Source organism: Mastacembelus armatus, chromosome 20, assembly GCF_900324485.2.
Source record: "Mastacembelus armatus chromosome 20, fMasArm1.2, whole genome shotgun sequence".
NCBI lineage: Eukaryota > Metazoa > Chordata > Actinopteri > Synbranchiformes > Mastacembelidae > Mastacembelus > Mastacembelus armatus.
The window spans coordinates 18,266,089-18,281,432 of NC_046652.1; the positions used below are offsets into that span (position 1 = coordinate 18,266,089).

Genomic DNA, 15,344 nt, shown 5'->3' on the forward strand with positions numbered 1-15,344 from the left:
CAAAGCAGGAACAAAGACTACAAGAGACAAGAACAAAGCTGGACTACTTAACTTAAAACAGGGTATTTTACTGAGGCAGGGAACTGTGGCTCTTCAGGAAACAAAGGCAGTAGAGAGCAGCTGTAAGCAGACAACCCAGCAAAAAACTGTGGCTAAACAAAGGTATATAAAGTGAGGGACAAAAACAAGGCACAGGTGAAAACAATAACTAATTGGGGCAAAGTAAAGGGAACAGAACACAACAAAAACCAGTTCCTGTCATGATCCTTCAAAATAAGACAAAAAACAGGAACTCAGGAATACGGATCATGACAAAATACAAATGCTACAAAGGATCAAATGGTAAACAGAAATGCTACAGAAACAAATGCTACAAAAAACTAAGGAAAAAAGCACAAATAACCTGACAAATATGTGAGCAGCAAGTTTATAAGATTGTGTTTTTGAGAAAAAAGTGTTTATGCATGGTTAGTGAAAAACTACAATTTTTTAGTCACTGTAATAAGACCATAAAACACAAACAGAACATTGGTTCATAAGACTTTGGAGACCTGCATGTTGTAGGCTAAAGTGTTTACTTCACAAATGATGTCAATGTCATCTTGTTCACACTAGCTGTAGCTGAGAGTTTGACGTTTTATGTCATTTCTCGGGGGCGTGCACATATTTACCTGGTTCACCTGAGATTATTTACATGTGAACAGTGAACAGAGTACAAGGCGGGACCGCATTACCTGTAATGAGGTGCCACAAAACTCGCTGGCACATTCGTCAACCCCAGAAGGTTAAAAGAAGATTTGGGGAAAAAGTAGTTTGGAGCATCAGCTGTTCATCACAGAGTACTTAGCTGCAAGACATCACCTGGAGCTTGCTGAAGTTGCTATGCGAGCAGGGCAATAAAGTCTGCTTCGGAGGCCATTTGGTCCTCAGAGTGGAATCGGTCAGAGTTCCAAGACTAAGTTCAGCTAACTAAGCTGCAGGCTGAGAGTGTCTTTGTCACCAAGCTGGTATACTCTCTTACATTGGTCAATTTTCTTGGTCTTGTGGTGGTTGACAGACCTGGGTCTGTGTGGCACTGAGTCGTAAAACTTGGTCTAACTTAAAAGTAATTGTTGCCAGACACTTCTGTGGTTTCTCAAAGCCAAATTTGGGTAAGAGAAAAAATTAGACTTAAGAGAAATTCTTTAATTTCAAACTTAAGCTAGTGCTTTAAATATGGTGCTGTACTTCAGAGAGTTGTGTCCACTGTTTAGAAATGAAACTAGATAAAAAGTTAAATGTTGATACTAAGAAAAGCTATTGAGGTGAGGCAAGCACACGTTTTAAGAAAAATAATTTTAAAAAATGACAAAATGTGTGGATGAGACACAACACAACTTTGGAATGAAATAGAACTCCAGGGAAACACAGTTTACATGATCATGTTTCATAGACATGTTGTGAATGTCAATGTCAATTATGGTTTTGGATTTTTCTATCATGTAATTTCATATCTTTTCTCCATTTTGCTTTTTTCTTCTTTTTTACAAATAGAAAAGAAGAACAGGAGTCAATAAGACCTTCACAACATTGGAGAGTTTAGAGATTAATCAGCATGTTCACACTGGAAAGAAAACCTACAACTGTGACCAGTGTGAAAAAGCCTTCTCCCACTTAGGTCACCTGAAAACACATCAGCATATTCACTCTAGAGAGAAGCCCTATAGCTGTGACCAGTGTGGAAAGGCCTTCTCACAGTTAGGCAACCTGAAAACACATCAGCGTATTCACTCTGGAGAGAAGCCCTATAGCTGTGACCAGTGTGGAAAAGCCTTCTCACGGTTAGGCCACCTCAAAACACATCAGCGTATTCACTCTGGAGAGAAGCCCTATAGCTGTGACCAGTGTGGAAAAGCCTTCACAGAGTCAGGCCACCTCAAAAAACATCAGCGTATTCACTCTGGAGAGAAGCCCTATAGCTGTGACCAGTGTGGAAAAGCCTTCACACGTTTAAATACCCTGAAAACACATCAGCGTATTCACTCTGGAGAGAAGCCCTATAGCTGTGACCAGTGTGGAAAAGCCTTCACAGAGTCAGGCCACCTCAAAAAACATCAGCGTATTCACTCTGGAGAGAAGCCCTATAGCTGTGACCAGTGTGGAAAAGCCTTCACATGTTTAAATACCCTGAAAAAACATCAGCGTATTCACTCTGGAGAGAAGCCCTATAGCTGTGACCAGTGTGGAAAAGCCTTCACAGAGTCAGGCCACCTCAAAACACATCAGCGTATTCACTCTGGAGAGAAGCCCTATAGCTGTGACCAGTGTGGAAAAGCCTTCACAGAGTCAGGCCACCTCAAAACACATCAGCGTATTCACTCTGGAGAGAAGCCCTATAGCTGTGACCAATGTGGAAAAGCCTTCACATGTTTAAATACCCTGAAAAAACATCAGCGTATTCACACGTCACAGAAGCCCTATAGCTGTGACCAGTGTGGAAAAGCCTTCACAGAGTCAGGCCACCTCAAAGTACATCAGCGTATTCACTCTGGAGAGAAGCCCTATAGCTGTGACCAGTGTGGAAAAGCCTTCCCACGGTTAGGCCCCCTTAAAACACATCAGCGTATTCACTCTGGAGAGAAGCCCTATAGCTGTGACCAGTGTGGAAAAGCCTTCACAGAGTCAGGCCACCTCAAAGTACATCAGCGTATTCACTCTGGAGAGAAGCCCTATAGCTGTGACCAATGTGGAAAAGCCTTCCCACGGTTAGGCCCCCTTAAAACACATCAGCGTATTCACTCTGGAGAGAAGCCCTATAGCTGTGACCAGTGTGGAAAAGCCTTCACAGAGTCAGGCCACCTCAAAACACATCAGCGTATTCACTCTGGAGAGAAGCCCTATAGCTGTGACCAGTGTGGAAAAGCCTTCACAGAGTCAGGCCACCTCAAAAAACATCAGCGTATTCACTCTGGAGAGAAGCCCTATAGCTGTGACCAGTGTGGAAAAGCCTTCACATGTTTAAATACCCTGAAAAAACATCAGCGTATTCACACGTCACAGAAGCCCTATAGCTGTGACCAGTGTGGAAAAGCCTTCACAGAGTCAGGCCACCTCAAAACACATCAGCGTATTCACTCTGGAGAGAAGCCCTATAGCTGTGACCAGTGTGGAAAAGCCTTCACAGAGTCAGGCCACCTCAAAACACATCAGCGTATTCACTCTGGAGAGAAGCCCTATAGCTGTGACCAGTGTGGAAAAGCCTTCACAGAGTCAGGCCACCTCAAAGTACATCAGCGTATTCACTCTGGAGAGAAGCCCTATAGCTGTGACCAATGTGGAAAAGCCTTCACATGTTTAAATACCCTGAAAAAACATCAGCGTATTCACACGTCACAGAAGCCCTATAGCTGTGACCAGTGTGGAAAAGCCTTCACAGAGTCAGGCAACCTCAAAAAACATCAGCGTATTCACTCTGGAGAGAAGCCCTATAGCTGTGACCAGTGTGGAAAAGCCTTCACAGAGTCAGGCCACCTCAAAGTACATCAGCGTATTCACTCTGGAGAGAAGCCCTATAGCTGTGACCAGTGTGGAAAAGCCTTCCCACGGTTAGGCCCCCTTAAAACACATCAGCGTATTCACTCTGGAGAGAAGCCGCACTGGTGCGACCAGTGTGGAAAGGCCTTCTCACAGTTAGGCAACCTGAAAACACATCAGCGTATTCACTCTGGAGAGAAGCCCTATAGCTGTGACCAGTGTGGAAAAGCCTTCTCACGGTTAGGCCCCCTCAAAACACATCAGCGTATTCACTCTGGAGAGAAGCCCTATAGCTGTGACCAGTGTGGAAAAGCCTTCTCACGGTTAGGCCCCCTCAAAACACATCAGCGTATTCACTCTGGAGAGAAGCCCCATAGCTGTGACCAGTGTGGAAAGGCCTTCTCACGGTTAGGCAACCTGAAAACACATCAGCGTATTCACTCTGGAGAGAAGCCCTATAGCTGTGACCAGTGTGGAAAAGCCTTCTCATGGTTAGGCTACCTCAAAACACATCAGCGTATTCACTCTGGAGAGAAACCGTACTGGTGTGAGCAATGTGGAAAATTTTTTCTTTGCTCAAGTGCTCTAACAGCCCATCAGCGCATTCACACCAAGAAGAAATGTCAAAACTGACCACTGTGGTTAAGGTCTCTATCAAATAGCTTAACCGTCTGAGGTCTGAGTGTGTTTTGGGGCCCTGGACAAGTTTTGACATGCCCTGACATTTGTGCTTTTTTCAGTTGCTTTTAAACATGTTACTGGCTAAAGTGTGATAACACTCTAATCAGCAGAAACTGGGCAACAATAATATGTGATTGTGTTTTTGAGCAAACAGTGTTTATGCATGGTTAGTGAAAAACTGAAATTTTTAAGTCACTGAAATAAGACCATAAAACAGAACATTGATTCTGCAAGACTTTTAATAAATACATCTTGTAGTGTAAAGTGTTTGCTTCAACATGATGTGAGTGATGTTCACTCATTCACTGAAAACAATACATTAATTAAAATTTTGTAAGACACTTTTTGTTTAGAAAAGAAATATGCAGTGTTAGAATAAGGGCATTGTAAATTGCTAACTGTGTTATGAGAATTGTCATTTTGCAGACAGATTTATGTAAAGGGTGCAACCAGGCATGTCATAGTTGAGGAAACCCAGGTTTTCTGTGCAAATCACCAAGACATGTAAATGTATGGATGTGAACTTTGTATGAACTCTGAAGTTAACCTATGTTTCAACTCTCCCCTATTGTGTAAAGTGAGACGGTGCCTGGAAGTCATGTAACCACATCACATATAAATTAAAGTGTTCTGGGCGGGTTCGTGGCTGCGCAGCCGGGGATAACACTGAGTGTGTATCTCCTAAAAGTCACGAGCTCAACCTAGAACAAAGAAAAGAAAGTCTCTGTGTAGATGTTTGATTAGAACCAACATTTATTGGTGTTTCCGCCCGGTTTCCAATATAGCATCAACGGTGAAGAGGAGGACGAGGACGCTGGAAAACTGTGCACAGTCGGTCCCATAGGGGATCGAGGAAAATCCACCCTCGTGAATTCGACGGGAGGTCGGTGTCTGCTCGCCTGAAAAGATCCTCTTCACTTCTGCTGCTTGACGGAAGCCGGACAAGAGACGTATCTGCAGAAATAGGTGAGCTGCGTTGACTTCTATGTCTGGGACACTAGAAAGCAGCTGTAAGTTCGTCAGGGACGAAACCTATGTCAGGGACATAGCAGTGTCAGGGACACTTGAAAAGTAAAAGCGCTATTCGTCAGGGACGAAAAGAAAGTATCAGGGATACTGAAACACGTGTGAGTGAATGAGAACGTGTGACTGATGGTAGTTGACGGACTATTGTCGGCTGAATAGAGTAGTGTCACTACCTATTAAAACTGTGTATTTTGTTGGGCACAAGTAAAAATTGAAAAGTTGAGTGTGGTGGACGGCTGTATCCGCAGGTACTTAGCACCTGTAGAAGCCTGATACAGTGGACGATCCCCGCGCTGTTGTGACTGATCGTTTGCTTGTGCCAAAGTTGCAACTATGGGAAAGGGGAAACAGTAAACCCCAATTAATAGGGGATCCTAAATTTATGAACACTTATTCTCCTGGATCAGCGAGATATTTAGGAGAATGGAAGAAAAAATATGAATTTCCTGGAAAATTGGAAACCTGCGCATGCGATAAATTGGTAACTTAGTTAAAAGCAGAAATGGCCATAGTAGAACCTAGGAAAATTGATAAATTTAAATTGCAGCTCATTGAGGCAGTAAAATGGCAAGAGCAAGCTGAGAAGAGAAGAGATAAAAGTCCCTCATAGCAGCCCTCCAAGAGGACCCAGCTGATTTTGTAGGGCGTCCACAAGCGTTAATTCAACAAGAAGAAGCGGCTGCTGCGGCTGCCGCACCTGTGATGGGGGCAGCGAGGACAGCCGCGACCCCGCCTCCTACGGCTGGACCTGCTCTAATCAGTCCTAGCCACACTAGATCAGGAAATCTGTATGGTCCTTTAATTGATGAGGTCCAAGGACTGGCAGAGGCCATGTCAAAATTAAGCCCGTTTAGGGACCTCCAGGGCGATGGGTCAAGGATGGGGCCCCGTCCTGATCCGCCGCCCTGGCCACCATTGACTGACCCAGCCAGCATCTTTCCAGCCATAGAAGTGCCTAACCCTCATTTTGGAGTAGGGAATGACAACAGGCCCCTTCTCCTGGTAAGGAGCTGGAGGATGCAGTAAAAGGGCTAGGGGACCCCTTCGCTAATGTTCGTCAATGGATTGTAAATCTGCAGCAACTTAGACAAACTTACAATTTGGACGGGCAGGAGATTGACTCAGTGTGCAGGAAAGCTTTAGGACACAGATATGGAGGAGTGAGGGGAGGATATACAGGGCAGACTCCAGGGGGGGAGGTTTTGCCCCCTGGAGACCCAGCCTTAGACAACCAAGTTACATTGTTGACAGATAGAGTAAAAAATGCATTTGTTAAACCTCCTGATTACCAAGCTATTGCCCAATGTAAACAGAAAGAAGGTGAGGATGTGCAGGACTATAGAGGACGGCTAGAGGAGGTGTTTAAGACAAACAGTGGTTTGGATCCCTCTGACACTGTCGCTTCCCCCTATCAGCAACAACTGAAACAGGCCTTGCTGAGTGGGTTTCTTCCGTCCATCACCCACCACATCCGAAAGCTAAATATTAATACACCCACAGATGGAGTGACTCAAATAATGAATTATGCACAGCATGCCCAAGACTTACAGAAACATAAATCAGAACAACAATCAAAAGCTGCAGTGTTTGCACTACTGGATGTCATGAGTGACAGGGGAGGAGGAGGTCCTTCACAGTACAGCAGGAGAGGATTCAGAGGAAGAGGCAGAGGTAGAGGGAGCTCAGGAAGAGGTTTTGGAAATAGGAAATGGAAGGATGATGTATGCTATAATTGTGGTAGACCAGGACACTTTGCCCGTGATTGTGATGAGCAGAACCAGAGCTCAGGGAGAGATGAAGGCAGACGATCAGAAGAGTATAGGAGACCAGGACCCTTTAACCCCCAAGCATGACTAGGCCCTACTGTAGATGAAATGCTGGACCTTGAAGAAATTGTAGACACTTATTATAGTGCAGAAGGGAATAAGGTAATGTCCATTAGAATGTTAAAAATTAATGGAGTGAAAATAAAGTTTTTGTGTGACACAGGAGCAGACAGAACAGTCTTGAGGGATAAAGTTCCTGGCGTGACAAAAGGTGATAAGAATATTTTTGTAAAATCAGCGAATGGACAGGTCACCCCTTGCAGTTTCTCCCAAAGTTTTGTGATTGAGGATGAGGCATCTGGCTTTCAGGAAAAGGTAATGGCAGTTTTGTGTCCTAACTGTCCTGTGAATTTATTGGGCAGAGATCTGTTGAGCAAATTAAAAATATCTCTAGTACCTACTACAAACGGGATGGCAGCCATAGGCCCGGGGGAGGAGATCCCCTCTTACGTAGTGCTGAAGCAAGGGGCGTCACATTACTGGTGGTCCCTAGATCTGCCCATGCCTGACCCTGGACGCACAGGAGAGCAGCTCCTGCGCCTGCTGCCTGATCCTCAACCACCACACTCAGAAAGTCTCTCACCAGAGCAGATGCATGTCACCCTCTATTATAAACACACCCCAGGTCCAGATTTTGATTATGTACAGAAGTTTGAGAAGTTAGGGCCACAGAGGATAACGCTTAAGACCCTTTATACTGATAGGAAAGGAAAGGCAGTCTACTCTGTTAGTCTTCCTTCAAAAGCTAAGCGCCTCTTGATGGGATGGTCACCTAATCCTCACTTGTCAGTGTCTAAGACGAATGACATGCACTGGGAGGAGTTAAAGCAGTTTTTGAATAAAGCTGAGAGTAGTTGTGATTGGCATGAAGAAGAAGGGGGCTGGTTTAGTAATAGTGTGGGAAGCTGTTTTTACAAAAACTTAAATTGGGTTGTAACGGCCACTCCCCGTGCTCACATGGGGGAGGATGACCGAGAATGAGTGTTACTTCTGGAGGAGTTAGATCCGTGTTTGGCTGAGGTGCCTGACAGTTTCTGGTCTCGTAGCAAAACTGATGTAGGCCTAATGACCACAGCTCCAGAAGTTATTATTAAGGCCAAATCTGACTATAGACCTAGGATAAAGCAGTATCCCCTTAAACCAGACGCGCTTCAGGGAATCAGGCCGGTAGTACAAGAGATGCTTGATGCAGGGATCCTGGTGAGAGCACCAGAGGCTCAGTGTAACACCCCTATATTCCCAGTGAAAAAAGCTGATGGGAGGAGTTGGAGGATGATTCAAGACTTAAGGGAAGTAAATAAAGCAGTTGAAAGTAGGGCCCCGTGTGTCCCAGATCCTCACACTCTGCTGAACCATATAAAACCTGAAATTAAGTGGTTCACGGTTGTGGATCTCAGTAATGCTTTTTTTTTCTCTATCCCAGTACATCCAGACTCACAGGGATGGTTTGGGTTCACCTTTGAGGGAAAGAAACTCACCTACACCAGGTTGCCACAGGGTTATGTTGATAGCCCTACTATATTTGCATCAGAATTGGAAAATTGCCTATCTACATTCCACGTGCCTACACATAGCCAAATTTTGACCTATGTAGATGATATCTTAATTGCATCAGACACTCAGCAGCACAACAAAGACATGGCGATAGCACTGTTCAAACATTTAGAAAGAACAGGTAACAAAGCATCTCCAAAAAAGCTACAGTGGGCTACTTCTGAAGTTGTATTCCTGGGTCATAAGCTAACACCAGAAGGCAGAGCCCTGACTGAATCCAGAAAAGCAGCGGCGCAGGGACAGTTTGGAAAATGTAACCTATACCTCATGGAAGACGTGAAACAGCCTATAGATCATGAAGTACTTTCAGACATGCAGAAAAGAGCCATAATTGAGCAAGACCTTTTTAAGATTAAAGACAAATTTTGTCTGCCTAGAAGTCTCTATCATATGGCAGCTATTTTGACGCATGGGCCTTGCCATGTGTCAACAGGAGGGATGGTATATGCAGTGGAGAAGTATTTTCACGCACCAGGTTTCACCAGGTTTCAATAACTACTCAAAAAATTTTTGTAAATCCTGTTTGACTTGCTGTAAGCATAACCCACAGGGAAATCTCAGACCAAAGAGAGGGAGATTCCCCAATCCGGACTATCCATTCCAAGTTATTCACATGGATTTTATAGAGTTGTCACAATGTCAGACATACAAGTATTGTCTTGTTTTGATAGATGCATACTCTAAGTGGGTTGAGATTGTGCCTAGCAAAAGTGCTGATGCACTGACAGTGGCTAAAGCGCTGTGCAAAAACATTATTCCAGATCATGGGATCCCACAGCGAGTCTACAGTGATAATGGTCCACATTTTGTAAATGAAGTAGTTACGCAGATGTCTAAACATCTGGGGTTTGAATTGAAAAACCACTGTTCAGACCATCCCCAAAGTGCAGGCCTGGTAGAAAGAACTAATGGCACTATAAAGATGAGACTGAGGAAAACTATGGAGCAAACGGGAAGGACATGGGTGGAATGTCTCCCCCTGGTGAAAATGTATATGAGGGTCACGCCAACAGACAGAGGCCTGACCCCGTTTGAAATCCTTTATGGAAGATCTTTTACACTTCCCATTTGTGAAAATGTGTGTGAAAAACCTCAAGGAGAAACCACATTAGCTGAATGGATGAGCAAGATGTTGCAAACCAGAGAAGTCATGAGTGCAAATAATCTGCCAAGAGATGTTTTGTCTCCACAGGTGCAGAGAGTCAAGCCTGGTGACCAAGTCCTGATAAAGGTCATCAAGAGGAAGACCTGGTCCACTCCCAAGTGGGAGGGGCCCTATACAGTGATCCTGACCACTCCCACTGCAGTGAAGATTCAGGAGAGACCTACGTGGATTCATCAGAGCCACTGCAAGATACTACAGCCACTAGGAGCCGAGTAAGGTGGAAGTCAGCCGGTATCAAAACCCTTGGCTGCTGAAGAGACCATCTGATCCTTACTCCCAGCTATGGCTCTCCATCGGCTGATTTTGTGTCTAGGGACACTAAGTATTGTCTGTTATGCAAGCACAGACTGTAAATATTTACAAGACTGTAAATACCACTTGCTCCCAACAAAGGGGTTTCCAATTCGGCATACAGCTACAAAAACTACGGATCAGGACCTACCAAGTATCCTCTTGCAGACATGCTACAGGTTGTGTAAATACTGATTATGTGTGACTGATTGGGCTCTGATAGAGGACCAGAGGTGGTCGCCCAGGAGCCTGGGGGCCGGTTGGGAATTTTTCCTTTACAGAAGGTTTTCGCCCAACCCCTCACAGAGCCTTGCTTCTCCAAATCTTGTTTAGTCATAATGACGAGTTTCCAGAAAATCCTACAAGGAAGATGGAAAACTCTGATACTATGGTGAAAATGACAAACAGGAGGGAAATGTTAGAATAAGGGCATTGTAAATTGCTAACTGTGTTATGAGAATTGTCATTTTGCAGACAGATTTATGTAAAGGGTGCAACCAGGCATGTCATAGTTGAGGAAACCCAGGTTTTCTGTGCAAATCACCAAGACATGTAAATGTATGGATGTGAACTTTGTATGAACTCTGAAGTTAACCTATGTTTCAACTCTCCCCTATTGTGTAAAGTGAGACGGTGCCTGGAAGTCATGTAACCACATCACATATAAATTAAAGTGTTCTGGGCGGGTTCGTGGCTGCGCAGCCGGGGATAACACTGAGTGTGTATCTCCTAAAAGTCACGAGCTCAACCTAGAACAAAGAAAAGAAAGTCTCTGTGTAGATGTTTGATTAGAACCAACATGCAGGAAAGTGTGTCTGACCATGAATAGTCATGTCATTTACCTGAGACATCAGCATAATGAGCCTTTCAGTCAGGAATGTGAATGAGAGGAAATTACTGCAATACAATACAATACAGTACAATACAATACAATACAGTACAATGTGGATCCAAATGTTCGTCATTTAAGTCATGTTTGTACTCTGAGGACAAAGTAAACTCTTCATTGCTGTCTGGAACATATGAAGTACTTCTTCACCCACAAAGCCTGCCATCATCCAAACACAGAAACAGTGAGTAAATTCTATGATGAAGTTTGGCGTTTTATGTAATTTCTCAGGGGCATGTACAGAATTACCTGGCTCACCTCAGATTATTTCCATATGAACAGTGCGCTCAGTACGAGGCGGGATCACAATAGTTACAATGTGGTGAGACGGGAAAACGCACTTCACGTAAAAGGTGAAAACGTAAAAAAGTGGTGATTTGTTTTCGACTATTTTGAATTGTTTCATTTAAAATAAAAACATTTCAAGCCATATATTTCTTATTTTTATGAGACAAGTATTGGCTGAGATTCTGGTTGTTTTATTCATGTGTCTGTGAAGAGAGATGACAGAGAGAGAAGACAGACAGTGCACCCTGTCTGCTTTCTTTATTTTACAAAAGCACATTGTTTTAGAAGCCACATACACGTGTATGTTCACCGTGTATGTGTTTTTGGACATGATCTTCCTCACTTGATGTAGCTGGATGTCAGTAAGTGTGTGAATAAAACTCAGAAAGACATTTCTCTGGTGTGTGAGTCTTTATTATCACAAACTTCCTCCACAGTTTTACTAAGAGAAAATTAGTTTTAGAAGCCACATACACGTGTACTACCCTTCACATAAAATCTCACCAATTCTCTGTTTAGCAGCATTCATATTCATATTTAGGTTTATATTTATACAGACATACATTCAGTGTGTAACGGTCAGTCTCTGTTGCTGCCGAAGGAGCTACATGGCCTGGATGACTGATGCAGTCAGCTCACCTCAGTTAGCAGTTAGCTCATTATTTTGCAGTTGTATTTCATTTCACAGTGGTCTATAAATGGGATCACAAAACCAGAGAACCCACCAGCATGAAAACTCCACACATAAAGGCCACTGCAGGGTTTCGGACCAGGAACCTCCTTGCTGTGAGGCAACAGTGCTAACCACTCATTCACCATGCTGTTCGGGAACAAAACAATCTAGTGAACTACTATTAGTGATGGGCAAATGATACCGAGGCTTCGGAGCTTGTGTCACTCTTCCTGAAGCGGAGTGATTCGAAACGCTGTGTCGGGGCTTGTGTCAAAACACCAGTGTCACGTGACTGATGACGTTCGAAGCTTCGGACGTCATCGCTGTTTCGCTTCGCGCTTCATTGCTTCAAAATGTTTCGAAGCTTTTCATTGGCTCATAGTCTTTCAGTGTGTGTCATTGGCTCATGGCGTTTCAATGCATTCTGAGCCAATGACAGCTTGACAGGTTTGACAGATGTGAGTGGTTTGGTGCCATACCAGCTATATAACATGCATCATTCTGCTTCAGGATTTGGAGAGTGAGAGTGAGAGTATTTTGGCAAGTTTCATGGCGAGTCCCACCAATAAGCGACGTTCTAAAGTTTGGGATCATTTTGATCTCAAGAGGTCTGAACTTTTATTGCTGTTGTTGTGGCAATCTAACAACAAAAAATGTCACTAGGGAAAAAAGAGGAAGACGTTTCCAACTCGTGTCAAAAAAGAAAAAACAATGTCCGCCAAAATATACGTTTAACACTTTATTATCAAAAGAAGACTAACCAAAAGAACAAAAATGCAGTATACTGACTTAGCAAGATTACAATGTTAAAACTACGCGTCAAAACCACCAAACACGCCACACACCATGGTTGAAAACCTATGTGGCTTCCTCCTATCCTCATTTTCCCCGCCCAACCACCTGTCTAACTTCAATCTAACTTCCTCTCCCACTGCCCACAGGTGTGCAGGTAATCAACCAACCACACTCTCTCACACCAGACACACACACACACTATAAATCAGCTACAACAGCTGTCATGGGATTGAAACAGTGCCAGTGCTTCATTCGTGCTCTTTAGAGGTTGCTATGGCTTCAGTTGTCCACCAGATGTCACCGTCACTGAAGTCTTGAAGCTTTGAATCTTTTTCGGCACAATTGTCAGGAAAGCCTCAGTGCTTCATGAGGCTTCACTTGCCCACCACTAGCCGAAGGAGAAAAGGTTCGTGTTTTAGTTGTGTGGCTTCAGCGGGCTGCGTGTTTCTGCGGCGGACTTGACGAACACCTGATCACCTGGCGCGCAGGATTTAAATGGCGGTGATTTGACGGCCACGCCCACTGCGCACGGCTCCTGGTTCATGATTGGCTCACTCCTTTTCATTGGTCATTTCCTTTACCGGTGCTAATAATCCGAGAGGGATTATCAGATTATTAATAACTGTGATGGACTGGGGACCTGTCCAGGGTGGACCCCTGCCCTTCACCCAAAGAGAGCTGGGATAGGCTCCAGCAGATCCCTGGGACCCTGGTTAGGACTAAGGGGGTCTAGATGATGGATGGATTATTAATAAATTCTAAGTTTCAGTACAAAATAAAATTGGTTCTAGCAGAGATAGGGTTTGTTTGGACCCTGTCTATGTCCATGTTCCTGCTCGGGGGTGGCGGTAATGCCCCCTAGATGCTATTAGAGATAAAATTCAGCAGATGCTTCCTATACCTGCAATAAATGAATCTTCTACTACAGTAGCTCTTGAATCATCTGTAGGACCTCAGTTATGTTTAGACTGCTTCTCTCCCATAGATCTCTCTGAATTTACATCAGTAGTTGCTTCATCTAAATCATCAACGTGTCTCTTAGACCCCATCCCGACTAGACTGCTTAAAGGCACCCTGCCATTAATGAACCCATCTTTATTGGACTTGGTAAATGTATCTCTAGTATCAGGCTACGTACCACAGGCCTTTAAGACTGCAATAATCAAACCTTTACTCAAAAAGCCTAGTCTTGATCCAGGAGTCTTGGCTAATTATAGACCAATATCCAACCTGCCATTTATTTCTAAAATCCTAGAAAAAGCTGTTGCTAAGCAGCTATCAGACCACTTACACAGGAATGAACTATTTGTAGATTTTCAATCAGGATTTAGAGCACATCATAGTACAGAAACAGCACTGTTGAAAGTTACCAACGATCTTCTCTTAGCCTCAGATAATGGACTTGTTTCAATACTTGTCCTCCTAGCCCTTAATGCAGCATTCGACACCATTGACCACAACATCTTATTACAGAGACTGGAGCATGTGATTGGTATCAGAGGAACAGCGTTAAAGTGGTTCCAATCCTATTTATCGGACAGATTCCAGTTTGTTCATGTCCATGATGAACCTTCCACACGAACAAAAGTTAGTTATGGAGTTCCACAAGGCTCCGTGCTAGGACCGATTCTGTTCACCCTGTACATGCTTCCTTTAGGATATGTCATTAGGAAGTACTCTATTAATTACCACTGCTATGCAGATGACACTCAGTTATATCTATCTATTAAACCTGTTAACACAAACCAGTTAACCAGACTTCAAGAGTGTCTAACTGACATAAAGGCCTGGATGACCAGTAACTTTTTACTTTTAAACTCGGAGAAAACAGAAGTCGTTATATTTGGGCCAAAAAATCTCAGAAATAACTTTTCTAAAATTATAGCTACTCTAGATGGCATAGCCCTGGCCTCCAGCACTACTGTAAAAAACCTTGGAGTTATTTTTGACCAGGACATGTCCTTTAACTCACACATAAAACAAATCTCTAGAACTGCATTCTTTCACTTGAGCAACATTTCCAAAATTAGGAACATCTTGTCTCAAAATGATGCAGAAAAACTAGTCCATGCATTTGTTACCTCAAGGCTAGATTACTGTAACTCATTACTATCTGGATGTCCCAATATCTCCATAAAAAGCCTCCAATTAATCCAGAATGCCGCAGCCAGAGTCCTGACAGGAACTAGCAAGAGAGATCATATTTCTCCTATATTGGCTTCTCTTCATTGGCTCCCTGTAAAATATAGAATAGAATTTAAAATCCTTCTTCTCACATACAAATCCCTTCATAATCAAGCTCCTTCATACCTCAAAGACCTCATAGTACCATATTATCCCAATAGACCACTTCGCTCTCAGAGTGCAGGCCTACTTGTGGTTCCCAGAGTTCTCAAAAGCAGAATGGGAGGCAGAGCCTTTAGTTATCAAGCTCCTCTCCAATGGAACCAGCTCCCAGTCTGGGTTGAGGAGGCAGACACTCTCTGTACTTTTAAGGCTAGACTTAAAACCTTCCTCTTTGACAAAGCATATAGTTAGGGCTGGCTTCAGGCAACCCTGAACCATCCCTTAGTTATGCTGCTATAGGCCTAGACTGCCCAAGGACCATCGGTGCACTGAGCTCCCCTACCCTAACCCCCCCCC

The 15,344-nt window shown here is 43.7% G+C and overlaps 1 protein-coding gene across 1 annotated transcript in view; it reads left to right on the plus strand.

Annotated features, from left to right (window-relative positions):
* The window catches only part of LOC113121849 (uncharacterized), a 1,077,549-nt gene that overhangs the window by 3,435 nt on the left and 1,058,770 nt on the right, over positions 1–15,344 (plus strand). The window contains 1 exon segment of the mRNA XM_033325771.1: positions 1,534–4,093. Within this exon segment, the coding sequence (XP_033181662.1) occupies positions 1,534–4,093 (2,560 nt within the window).